Source organism: Nelumbo nucifera, chromosome 8 (assembly GCF_055504915.1).
Source record: "Nelumbo nucifera cultivar China Antique chromosome 8, China Antique-T2T, whole genome shotgun sequence".
NCBI classification, from domain to species: Eukaryota; Viridiplantae; Streptophyta; class Magnoliopsida; order Proteales; family Nelumbonaceae; genus Nelumbo; species Nelumbo nucifera.
Window position 1 is genome coordinate 2801541 of NC_142656.1, and position 13057 is coordinate 2814597.

At 39.3% G+C, this 13057-nt stretch overlaps 1 protein-coding gene across 2 annotated transcripts in view; it reads right to left on the bottom strand.

The window, feature by feature from the left end:
- LOC104600569 (uncharacterized) overlaps positions 1-13057 on the bottom strand; it is a 37491-nt gene that overhangs the window by 8333 nt on the left and 16101 nt on the right. For both annotated transcript variants that reach the window (XM_010263599.3, XM_088894007.1), the window contains exon 4: positions 450-544. In XM_010263599.3, coding sequence (XP_010261901.1) covers positions 450-544 — 95 coding nt within the window. The remainder of the gene's footprint in view (positions 1-449; positions 545-13057) is intronic.

Sequence of the window (13057 nt, forward strand, 5' to 3'; positions counted from 1 at the left end):
TTGATAGTTAGCCTTTTGGAGTTCAAACTCCTTGAAAGATAAAATATGTTAGACAGGTAGAAATACAGGCCTTGGATCCAACATGTCCCTACATGTCATATTGTCATATTCCATAGAACCATAAACGTCAATGGTAAAAGGACCATCAGAGGGCCCAGAAAACCCAACAAAAACTGGAGTTATCGTCCAATATACCAATTGAAGATTGATTGCAGTATTTGCTACAAAAGATGTGCACAAAACAACAACAAAAAAAAAATCTAGAAATGGACCATTCATCTGATCTTACAACCAGAATAAGCTAGCACACATTTACGATTTGAAAACTTAAAAGAGGATTTGATGCAAAAGATATGAGAAAAAGAACAACCCATTTGTTCTTGTAACCAGAAGTAGGCCAGCACAAAGAGAAAAAAGATAAAAAAAAAGCTTCAGAAAATTTCACTTACCGCTCGAATATTTACACGTAGAGATGCCACAGGACCAGAACGCAACAGGGATCTGCAGGTAGCATATTCTGGTTTGTTGGATTCCAAAGCCTTCTCTGCATGGAATAGTGATAAAAAATACAAGTTTCAAACCCAAGTTCATCGCAAACCCCTCTTTTAATTATTCAGTTCTATATTTATAAGTATTTACCCAAAAAATCTAAGTTTATAATTAAAAGATAATAGAAATATGAGAATGAAATAGACATTTTAAGATTAAGCCATTTATTAAGCAAGACAAGGAAGTGGAAATGAGTTACTAGAGTTCAATGTATTTTACAGACTGCAATTTATACATTTCTTGCCCTCACAAAAATCCAAAATTGTTGCAATCAGTTTCACTGAATATTATACTTGCATGATTAGAAAATTTTAGGAGAAATATGATTGTGTTACAAAAACTATGCTACTAGGGCATCTAACAAGTAATGAGCAAGATAAGTAATAAGGAGCACACAAGGATCTGTAGATGGCCCATAGGCTGTTTATCCTTTTTTATCTTTTATATTCTTTGCTGTAATGGGCCTTAATCTGTGCTTTATTCTTTCTTATGTTATGTCTTTTTAATTTTCTGTCCAACAAGGGGCTTCTCTGTAAATTACTAAAGTTTAACTTAATGAAATAGAATTAAGGGAGTAAGAGAAGAGATTATGTTCGAAAATCTCTCTCTGAACCCAAGTTGTCGCCACCTTCTTCTTCTTCTTCTCTCCTCTTGAACTCTGATTTCTGCTACTTTTGAATTTTTGCAACTTTCTAAACAGTCCGTTCTTCTTGAAAGGCTGTTTTTCTTCTTGGTATCAGAGCTGGCTCGTTTTTCCCTTTTTTTTCACCTTTTTTTCCCATACACAGTGTGTATGGAGAACTGAATCGTATGAATAGTTAAAGAAACCTATTTCAGCCCAGTTGTTAGTGGTTTCTGGAGAGAAGGGAACTGGTTTTGTCGTCCTCTTGACAGATTCAAGTGTGTTGCCCAAAACCCGAATTTTCTGGAGAAATCTGATTGCAGGCCCCACAGGGAGTTTGACCTGGGCGCTCAATGACTGAAGGCCTTCTCATTCTTCTTCTTGAAGATCGAATCAAGTGGATTGGTGTTATGTGAAGTCTACAAGGAGCGGCTGAGTTTTCTCTGTTTCTCCTAGCTTCCAGGTGTGACACAGGTTATTGGTACGGCTGCATAGAGGTTGGCTCACAACACAGTTTTTTGTTCTGTCTTCATTTGTTGTTATTCGAAGTTGTTTGAAGTCATTTTTTGAAGTATTTAAGAAGATGAACTCCTCAGACTTTGAAAACAAGCATGTTGCTGAATCTGGACAAGTTCCGGGAGCCTCTGTAGACTCTCTGGCTGTAACCACAGTCAAGCTGGATGAAACTAATTATCTGGCTTGGTCACAATCAGTAAAAATTCATATTTGTAGCAGAAGCAAATGGGGTTTTATCTCCGGGAGCAAAAAGGCTCCTTCGGAAGATGATCCATCATATGAAAAGTGGATGCAAGAAAATTATACTGTTATTGGATGGCTTGTGAACTCAATGCAACCACAGATTAGTCAACACTATTTGTGGATGAATTCAGCAAAGGAAATTTGGGATAGTGTTGCTGAAACATATTCCCAAAAATTAAATGTGGCCAGGGTTTACAAGTTGAGAAGTGATGTGAAGAATTTGAGACAGGTGGAGAAACCATTAGCTGTATACTTCTCAACACTGAAGTCTTTGTGGCAAGAAATAGATTTGATAGAAGTTGTAGCCTGGGACACCACTAAGGATGCTGAGACCTACAGAAAACTGGTTGAGAGAAACAGGGTGTTTGAGTTCTTGACAGGGCTAAATCCAAAGTACAACATTACAAAGCAAAATATTTTATCCAAGGATAGTGTCTCACTGTTTCAAGCATATGCCTCGGTAAGTAGTGAAGAAAGCAGAAGACTTGTCCAGGTCCAAGGGGCTGGTCTAAATGATCACTTTGCTAATATGGGAGTGAAACCCAAGGGGGTTGCAAGGACTCCAAGTAGTTCAGGAAAGAAAGAGATTATCTGTGAGTACTGTAAAAAGCCAAAACACACTAAAGACAAGTGCTGGAAATTGCATCCTGAGCTCCTACCACTTCGGTTTCAGAAGAAGTCTAATAATATAAAGGCAGGGAATGCCAATGTTGCTGTTGGTCCAGATAGTGACAGATACCAAACTGAAAAGATGACAGCTAGTGAGCAGTTAGCAGCTATGAAGGCAGAATATGAGAAATTTGGGAGGATGATCAGTCACCTAGAGGGTGTGATCTCTTCTTCCAACCCTCCAAGAAATTCAACCTCTTCTGCATTTGCTCATTCAAGTAATACGGGCTTCTGCCAATCATACAACCATTTCAAGTAATCGTAGGATCCCTTGGATTATTGATTATGGTGCTTCTGATCATATGACCAGCCTTTCTACTTTGTTTGTTTCATATGATTTACTTCCTGGACGTGACAAAATCACCCTAGCCGATGGCTCTCTTGCCCCTATCTCCGGCAAGGAAACCATCAAGGCTACAGACTCCTTGGTTCTTCCTTCTACTCTTCATAAATACAAACTTGTTATCTGTAAGTAGCCTAACTAAGTCATTAAACTGTTGTGTAACCTTCTTCCCTTCCTATTGTGTTTTTCAGGATCTGGAGTCTCAGAAGGTGATTGAAAGTGGCCGTGAGGCGAATGGAATATATCTATTGGATACTTCTGGACAGTACCATGAACAACCTGAAAAAGCTGCTTTTGGGTCTACATCTACAGAGTCCATCAGTCGAGTCATGTTATGTCATTTTCGTTTGGGTCATCTTTCTTTTTCTGCATTAAGTCATTTATTCCCAGAACTGTTTAAGGGAATAAGTTTGTCCAGTCTTCATTGTGAGTCTTGTGAACTGTCAAAACATTGTAGAAACAGTTATCCTCTGAGTAATAAAAGATCTTCTTCTCCTTTTAATATTGTGCACTCTGATGTGTGGGGGCCTTACCACTTACCTTCTATGGGTGGCTACAAATATTTTATCTTGTTCATTGATGACTTTTCTCGATTCACTTGGATATTTTTAATGAAGTCCCGTGATGAAGTTCCTAGACTTGTGAGGCAATTCCATGAATTTGTCCTAACCTAGTTTGATACCAGAATTAAAATTTTCAAATCCGACAATGCAAAAGAATATTTTGAGAAAAACCTGACATGCTATCTCACTGATTTAGTGGTTATTCATCAAAGCTCCTGTGTTGGGACCCCAAAATAGAATGGAGTTGCTAAAAGAAAAAATAGACATATTGTTGAAGTTGCAAGAAATATTCTATTTGCCTCACATGTCCCTACAAAATTTTGGGGTGATGTTGTTCTCATTGCTACCTACCTTATAAACCATATGCCATCCAGGGTTTTAGGGTTTAAGTCTCCCTTCAGTCTTCTTCATCCGGACAAGGATCTTTTTCCTATTCCTCTTCGTGTCTTTGGCTGCACTTGTTATGTACATATCCCAAGTGTCCAAAGACATAAATTTGAACCAAAATCCCACAAGTGTATCTTCCTTGGTTATTCCCCCACACAGAAGGGTTACTGTTGTTTTGATCCGAAGACTGGCACTCGGTATGTCTCAATGGATATCACCTTTGATGAGTTTTGTTGAGTCTCTTCCTCCTTCAAATGAGTCAAGGGAGGATCAGTCGCTTCACTCTCATTCCAGTGTTCCTAATCCTCCTCCTTTACCTCCTCGCCCTCTTTTTAATCTCGGGTTGTACCAACGGTAGAGAACCATAAATGAGCAGATTGTTTCCCCTCCAACACATGAGCCTCATGCACTTCCAGTTATAGATGAGACAAATGGTACTGTTACAGCCCCTTTGGAGCCATCCTTCCCAGACCTTGATATCCCCATTGCTATTAGGAAAGGAAAAATGAAATGTACTGCACATTGCATTTCCAAACACCTTTCTTATAGTTTGCTCTCCCCTTCATATTTTGCCTACCTTTCTTTTGTTGCTTCTAACCCAATTCCCAGGTCTGTGTCAGAAGCTCTTACTATTCCAGAATGGAGGGATGCTATGAGAACAGAAATTGATGCCCTGCACAAGAATGACACTTGGGAAGTGGTTGATTTGCCTGAAGGGAAGGATCCAGTAGGCTATAAGTGGGTTTTTACTATCAAATATCATGTTGATGGCACCATTGAAAGGTACAAGGCTAGGCTGGTTGCAAAAGGCTATACACAGACATATGGCATTGATTATCTGGAGACCTTTGCCCATGTTGCTAAGATGACTTCTGTGAGAGCTCTGCTATCTTTGGCTGCACACTCAGACTGGCCACTTTATCAACTGGATGTAAAGAATGCATTTCTGAATGGAGAGTTTCATGAAGAGGTCTATATGTCTCTTCCTCTAGGGATGTATGAAATAGATATGAAAAGAAAGGTCTGCAGGCTGAAGAAATCTCTTTATGGACTCAAACAGTCCCCTAGAGCATGGTTTGAAAGGTTTAGGGCTGCCCTTGTTAGCTTTGGCTATGTACAGACACAATCTGATCATACCCTCTTTGTGAAGAGGAGAGGATCCTTGGCCGTTTACTTGATTGTGTATGTTGATGATATTGTTGTGATTGGTAATGATGTCTCAAGGATTAATGATCTCAAACATTTCCTTCATACAGAGTTTGAGATTAAAGATCTGGGGGAATTGAGATACTTTCTTGGCGTAGAAGTTGCTAGATCCAAGGATGGGATCCTTATCTCTCAGAGAAAGTATGTTCTTCATTTGCTCTCTGAAACATGGAAGATGGGTGTTAGACTAGTTGCTACTCCTATCGATATGAGCCATAAACTCTCTGCTTCAGATGGAATATAGTTAGAAGATAAGGGAGTCTTCTAGAGACTACTTGGAAAACTTCTTTATCCATGCATGACTCGGTCGGACATTGCACATGCTATCAGTTGCATCAGTCAGTTCATGCATGCTCCCAGGGATACACACATGGCAGCAGCAAAGCGGATTCTGTGTTATTTGAAGGGCTGCCCTGGAAAGGGAATTCTATTTGCTAAGCATGGCCATATGAAACTTGAAGCCTACATAGATGCTGATTGGGCCAGAAACATGATGACAGAAGATCTACCTCTGGGTACTGTAGCTTGGTGGCAAGTAATATTGTCTCTTGGAGAAGCAAGAAACAATCAGTTGTTGCTCGATCTTTAACCGAAGCAGAATATAGAGCCATGGCTCATGGAGTTTCTGAACTATTGTGGCTTAGATCCTTGATGGAGGAACTGGGTATTGAGCATGATAAACCAATGATGTTATACTGTGATAATCAGGCCGCCATCAACATTGCTCCCAACCTAATGCAACATGACAGAACTAAGCATATTGAAGTTGACAGACACTTCATTCGAGAAAGAGTGGCTTCTGGAGAAGTGTGTCTACCTTTCATCACCTCTGAAGGACAGTTGGCTGATTTCCTCACCAAGGGCATTCCCAAGGCTAAACTTCAACATGATACTGGCAAGATTAGCATGACTGACATCTATGCTCAGCTTGAGGGGGAGTGTAGAGAAGATGGGCCGAATGGTCCATAGTCTGTTTATCCTTTTTTATCTTTTATGTTCTTTGTTGTAATGGGCCTTAATCTGTGCTTTATTCTTTCTTATGTTATGTCTTTTTAATTTTCTGCCCAACTAGGAGCTTCTCTGTAAATTACTAAAGTTTAACTTAATGAAATAGAATTGAGGGAGCAAGAGAAGAGATTATGTTCGAAAATCTCTCTCTGAACCCAAGTTGCCGCCACCTTCTTCTTCTTCTCTCCTCTTGAACTCTGATTTCTGCTACTTTCTTTTGAATTTTTGCAACTTTCTAAACAGTCCTTTCTTCTCAAAAGGTTGTTTTTCTTCTGGATCCAATGGTTACACTTCTCACTTATGAATTTCTTGTTCTTGTGTGAAAAACCCAAAAAAAAAAAAAAAAAAAAAAACTCAGCAGTTTGCCTTAAGCAAAATATGATGAAGTTCAGAATCGCATGCAATGGTCCAGTATCTAACAAACTCTAAATGCTCAAACACCAGTGAGCTAAGAATCCAAGCTTATCAACTTGTATGGTGTATTTTTTCCACATAATTAGTTAGTAAATGTTGAAAATGCATTTAACTTTGAACTTATTTGTAGTCGTATGAGACTACTAACAGCCCAAGCTGTGGTGTATAATCAACAGAAAATTAAGAGGATGAGAGGAGAAGGAGAAAAGAAGAGAAGAAGATTTCGAATGAAGGATTTTAGAAAAGAAGAGGATGCTTAATATGCCGCCCCCCTCTTTCTATTTATATTAATTCTGAAGGATAAGACTGCTTACATGGCAAAATTAAAATCCTAATAAAAGACAACAATTAAAGTCCTAATAAAAGACTAACAACTAATTGTGGACTAACACTTAAATAACTAGTAGTTGTATACGAGTACAATAGAAAGAGGTGGGGACCACATCAGTGGTTTCTACACTCCCCCTCAAGTTGGGAATAGATGTCTGTCATTCACAACTTGCATAGATCTGCTTCTAACTTCTTCTTTGAAACTACCTTGGTGAGAAGATCAGCAAGCTGCATGTTGGAGTTGATATATGGAAGACAGACTTCTTGAGATGCAACCCTTTCCCTAATAAAATGTCGATCGACTTCAATGTGCTTGGTTTTGTCATGTTGTACCGGGTTATGAGCTATATTAATAGCAGCCTGATTATCACAGTACAATATTAGAGGTTTCTCTTAGGTAATACCCAATTCATCAAACAGTGATTTCAACCATAGTATTTCAGCCACACCATTTTCCATTGACCAATATTCAGCTTCAACACTGGAACGAGAAACAACATTTTGTTTCTTACTCCTCCAAGAAACAAGGTTACCTCCTACAAAGGCACAATATCCAGAGGCAGACCCTCTATCATCAACACAACCGGCCCAATCTGCATCTGTGTAAACTTCTATCTTCATGTGATTATTATTCTTAAATAGTACACCTCTGCCTGGACACCTCTTTAAATATGCCAATATCCTCTCAACAGCAAGTAAGTGGGTAGTTCTGAGAGAGTGCATATACTGACTAACAACACTGACTGCATAGCTGATGTCTGGTCGTGTAAGACAAAGATATAGTAGTTTACCAACTAATCTTTGGAACATAGCTTTATCTTCAAGAGGCTCTCCACCTTCTGCACTAATCTTGTGATTCTGTTCAATAGGTGTGTCAGATGGCTTAACACCCAACTTTCCTGTTTCTTCTAACAAATCAATGACATACTTCCTCAAAGATTCCATGCTTGGACCGAGCTACCTCAATACCCAAGAAATATCGTAGCTCTCCCAGGTCCTTTACATCGAATTCTTGATGGAGAAGTTTCTTAAGAGACTCAATTTCGCTGTTATCACTCCCTGTTACTACAATGTCATCCACATATACAGCAAGTAGAGTCAAGGAAGTATCCACTTTCTTAATAAACAAAGTGTGATCTGATTGAGCCTGCACATAGCCAAACTTTTCAAGGGCTTGTCTGAATCTATCAAACCAAGCTTTGGGGGGACTGTTTTAGTCCATACAAAGCTTTATTCAACCGAAAAACCTTCTTACCTGTCTCTGTACTATAAAAACCAGGAGATAACTACATGTACACTTCTTCTTGCAAGTCTCCATTGAGGAAGGCATTTTTAACATCCATTTGGAACAAGGGCCAAGAGTAACTGGCTACAAGAGATAATAACACTCTGATAGTGGTCATTTTTGCTACTGGTGCAAAAGTCTCTAAGTAATCTATACCATAAGTCTGAGTAAATCCCTTTGCAACTAACCGGACCTTATACCTTTCAATGGAACCATCAACATTATGTTTCATAGTAAACACCCATCTACATCCAATTGGTTTCTTCCCTTTGGGTTAATCAACTAGCTCCTAGATATTGTTTCTCAGAAGAGCATCAATTTCTACCTTCATTGCATCTTTCCACTTAGGAATGGTCAAGACTTCTTGTACTGTTCTGGGAATGGGAATATCAGCAATGGATGTAAGAAAGGACTTGTAAGAGGGAGACAAGTGATCATAGGACAAGAATTGTGAGATACAATGGGTTGTGGATGAGGTGCAATAGCATTTGCCTTTACGGACTGCAATGGGAAGGTCAAGGTCATTCAATGGAAGTGAGAGCTCAGAAGATGAAGAAGGCTCAACAGCAGAAGGCTCATCTGTAATGGGAGCTGGAAGAGATATAGTACCTGGATCTGGATCTTCAGAAGAAATTGGAGCTGGCTTGGACTACTGGTGACTGAAATCAACCTGCCTCCATCGTCTGTGATAAACTCTCAAATCCCGACATTTTTGACAACCCTCCCCATTACACCCAATGGAACAAGTAAAGGGACTTTTGATGTATTAACCCCAACCGTACTACTCTCCCCCTGAGAAGAAACCCTAAAGTAATAAGGTACATCTTCAAAGAAAGTAGCATCCATGGATACAAATCTTTTCCTGAAGTAGGTTCGTAGTAGCAGTATCCCTTTTGAGTTTGTGCATAACCAAGGAAAATACATTTTGAGGCTTTAGGGTCAAATTTGGAACAGTGAGGGCCAAGAGTTTGCACGAAGCAGGTGCAACCAAAGGTTTTAAGAGTGACAGAAAACAACTCTTTATTAGGATATAAAAGAGTGAATGGGGGTTTCATGTCAAGAACCCGTGAAGGAATTTGGTTGATGAGATACACAGTTGTGAGAATGGCATCTCCCCATAAATGTATAGGCACATTGGAGTTGAATATGATACTTCTAGCTACTTCCAATATGTGCTTATTCTTTCTCTTAGCCACCCCATTCTGTTGAGGGGTATGAGGGCAGGTACTCTGATGGATAATCCCATGGTCAAGAAAATAAGAGGCTAGTGATGTTTTAAAGTATTCTCTCGCATTATCGGATCTGAAAATTTTGATGTTTACCCCAAACTGGGTTAAAATTATCTGATGAAAGGTCTAGGTTAGGGTAGGGACCTCATCTTGAGAACGCATCAAGTAGACCCAAGAAAGCCGGGTGTAGTCATCAACAAACAGCAAGAAGTATTTGTACCCCCCCCCCATAGCAGTGATGTGATATGGTCCTCAAACATCGGTATGCACAATGTCAAAAGGAACACTACTTCTCTTATTACTTGATGAATAGGTTGTTCTACAATGCTTTACAAGCTCACAACTTTCACACTTTAAACTGGACATCTGGATAGATTCAAATAAACTAGGAAACAAGCTTTTCAAAGACATAAAGGATAAATGGCCCAATCGGTTATGCCAAAGCATGACTTGACCAATAGACTGAGAAACAAAAGACCCTCTAACTTCACTACTGTCCCACTGTGAACTTCGTCCAAGCAGATAGATTCCATTTGTCTCACGGCTAGTCCCAATCACCTTCCTTGTCTCCAAGTCCTGAAAAACACATCGATCAGGAAAAAAGGTTACTGAGCAATTCTGGTTTTTAGTAATGCTGCTAACTGAAAGTAAATTGGTGCTAAGTTTAGGAACATGCAGAACAGAAGATAAGGAAATGGCACTAGCAAACTTGATGTCTCCCTTGCCAGAAATGGGAACAAGTGATCCATTAGCAATAGACACCTTGTCTTTACCAGAGGATAAGTGATGGGTAGTAAATAGTGAAGGCAAACCAGTCATATGATCAGATGCACCTGAGTCTATTACCCAACAATGTTCAGTGTTACCTAAAGCTGAAGCATGATAAGCTGAGGCCCGTGTACCTGAATGAGCAAATGTTGAGGTGGGAGGAGTTGATATTGTGACTGGCTGAGATGATGATGCTGAATTACCAACCTCCTTTTCCAACTGAGTCAAGGCAACTCGAACAGTAACTAGAGTGTCTAGTGGTGTTGCTCTTGTGCCTGATGAGGTTGCACAATCATTAGTAACAGTTGTATTGGCATTCCCCTTTTTGTTCCTGAGTTTTGCGGGAACTAGATGAGGATGTAGCTTCCAACAGGTTTCTTTGGTATGCTTAGGTTTCTTGCAATGTTCACATATTAGGTCCTTCTTGTCTTCCTTCTTCATATCTCTCTCCTTATCCCCCCCAAACTTGGGTTTAGTCGTTGCCAAGGCTGATTCAAGTGGTGAATGTTGTAACATAACTTTCCTTCTACTTTCTTCACTGTGCACTAGAGTGTAAGCTTGTGATAGGGTCACACTGTCTCTTGTTAGAAGTTGTTGTCTCAGAATGTCATACTTAGAATTCAAACCAACTAGAAACTCAAATACCCTATTGGTTTCAACCTGCTTTCTATAGGTCTGTGCATCCTTCTGGCTTTCCCACTCAATTGTTTCTAAGTGATCAATCTCATACCACAAAGATTTCAAGGTGAAAAAATAAACCGATATTGGCTTCTCTCCTTGCTTAAGGTTATTCACCTTACATTTTAGCTCATAGGCCCTAGCAACATTGAGGGGTTGGGAATAGGGGACTCCATCAGGGCAGAACTTTTAGCTGCTGTACAAGGGGTGCAATTTGCAAACCAGCTAGGGATACAACACCTAACAATCGAGGGGGATTCCAAAGTGGTGGGTTGGTTGAAAAATCCTGAAGAGGCTATGTGGCATTACAAGAATGAAATGAAGAAATTTAGTTGGTTGACAAGGAATATGTTGGTCACTGTATAGTGGGTGGGGAGATCAACAAATACTTTGTCAGATGTGTTAGCTAAGCAAGGGGTAAATAGGGAAGAATTGTTTTGGGCTCAGTTCTGATTCTTGCTTTTCTTTCCTAGTTTACTTGTAAGATTCAAGGAGGGGCTGCAGCTCGCGCCTCTCCTTGGGATGTTGTATGAACTCACTCTAAATTTGCTTCTGAATTAATAAATTTATTATCATTCATAAAAAAAAAAAAAAAAAAAAAAAACATTGAGGGGTTGGGAGTAGGTTTCTGTCATGATATCCCAAATTTCTTTAGTTGTTTTTGCCCATAAATAATTTCAGCTGATATGTGGTTGCATGGAGTTACACAGCCATGTCATAACCAAATAGTTCTCCTGAACCCATTTGGTATATATTTGGTCCTCCTTGGCTGGTTCCTTGACATCTCCCAATAAATAACTTAGCTTTCCTCTACCCCCAATAGCCATCATGGCTGATTGGGCCCACTCTAGGTAGTTTGACCCATCAAATTTTACAGTGATAATCTGAAAATTGTTCTCAGGTATGCTACCAGCACCACCAGCCCCTAAATAGTTTTCCCCTTGGCTCTTAAACTCCATTCTTTGTCAAGAAAAGATTAACAAATGCCTTTTGCATCACTGAGACTGGGTAATTACACCCAGAATTTGCTATCAGACGAACCTACTTTATCCTTCTAGGTCGGCAATCCACCCAAAAAAGATAACCTTCCAAGTACAGCTTAGAGTGCAAAGCTGAAACTAACTACAGCCCTAGAATTGGCGACAGTCAAGAAACTAGAATCTTGAACCTAGAACCAGTCAAAGGTCAAGAAACAAGCCAAGAACACAATTAATGGCTAGGAAAGGAGGGGATCTCTCAATCGCGCCTCTTAAAGTAACCAAAAAACTATTCTTTTAATGTATTAAGAACAGTTCAGGAAGAAAAAAACTTTCAGTCGAACCTTTGAAATAACCAGAAAAGGTAATCCTTTTGATAGAAAAGATTCACTTACTTCAGCAAAGCTCTGGCTACAACCTTCAAAGATAAGTCTGAACCCTAATCTTGAGGGTTCTTCCTTCTGACTTTCTGGCCGCAACCTTCAAAAACAAGTCTGAACCCTAATCTTGAGGGTTCTTCCTTCTGACTCTTCCTGATTGTTGGTCATCCTCTGATGCTTCACCAATAATTTCCAAGACTCAGCCGATGATCCTTTTTGCTAGAAATTTTCCAACCCTAGGAAATTCTTATGCAGCCAACCATGTCAGACTATCATAAGATTTCCTAGGTTGGCTCTGATACCATGTAGTCGCATGAGACTACTAACAGCCCAAGCTGTGGTGTATAACCAACAGAAAATTAAGAGGATGAGAGGAGAGAATGAAAGGAGAAGGAGAAAAGAAGAGAAGAAGATTTCGAAGGAAGGATTTCAGAAAAGAAGATGATGCTTAATCTGCCGCCCCCCTCTTTCTATTTATATTAATTCTAAAGTAAGGATAAGACTGCTTACATGGCAAAATTAAAATCCTAATAAAAGACAACAATTAAAGTCCTAATAAAAGACTAACAACTAATTGTGGACTGACACTTAAATAACTAGTAGTTGTATATGAGTACAATAGAAAGAGGTGGGGACCAAATCAGTGGTTTCTACATTATTTGAGTATATTAATATTAAATTGTAACTCCAAAGAAACTAAATAATCAAGTGATGATCAAATGAGAATGCTCTTATTGAGTAAATTTAGTAGATGTTTATGATTTTTTTTCTTTTGTTGTCTGAATTTTGGAGCCAATAAATATTAGGCACAGTAGGGTTCTCATGGTTAACCTACCAAAGAAACAATTATTCTAGAATAGCATCATTCAACAACTGTTGACAACACACAC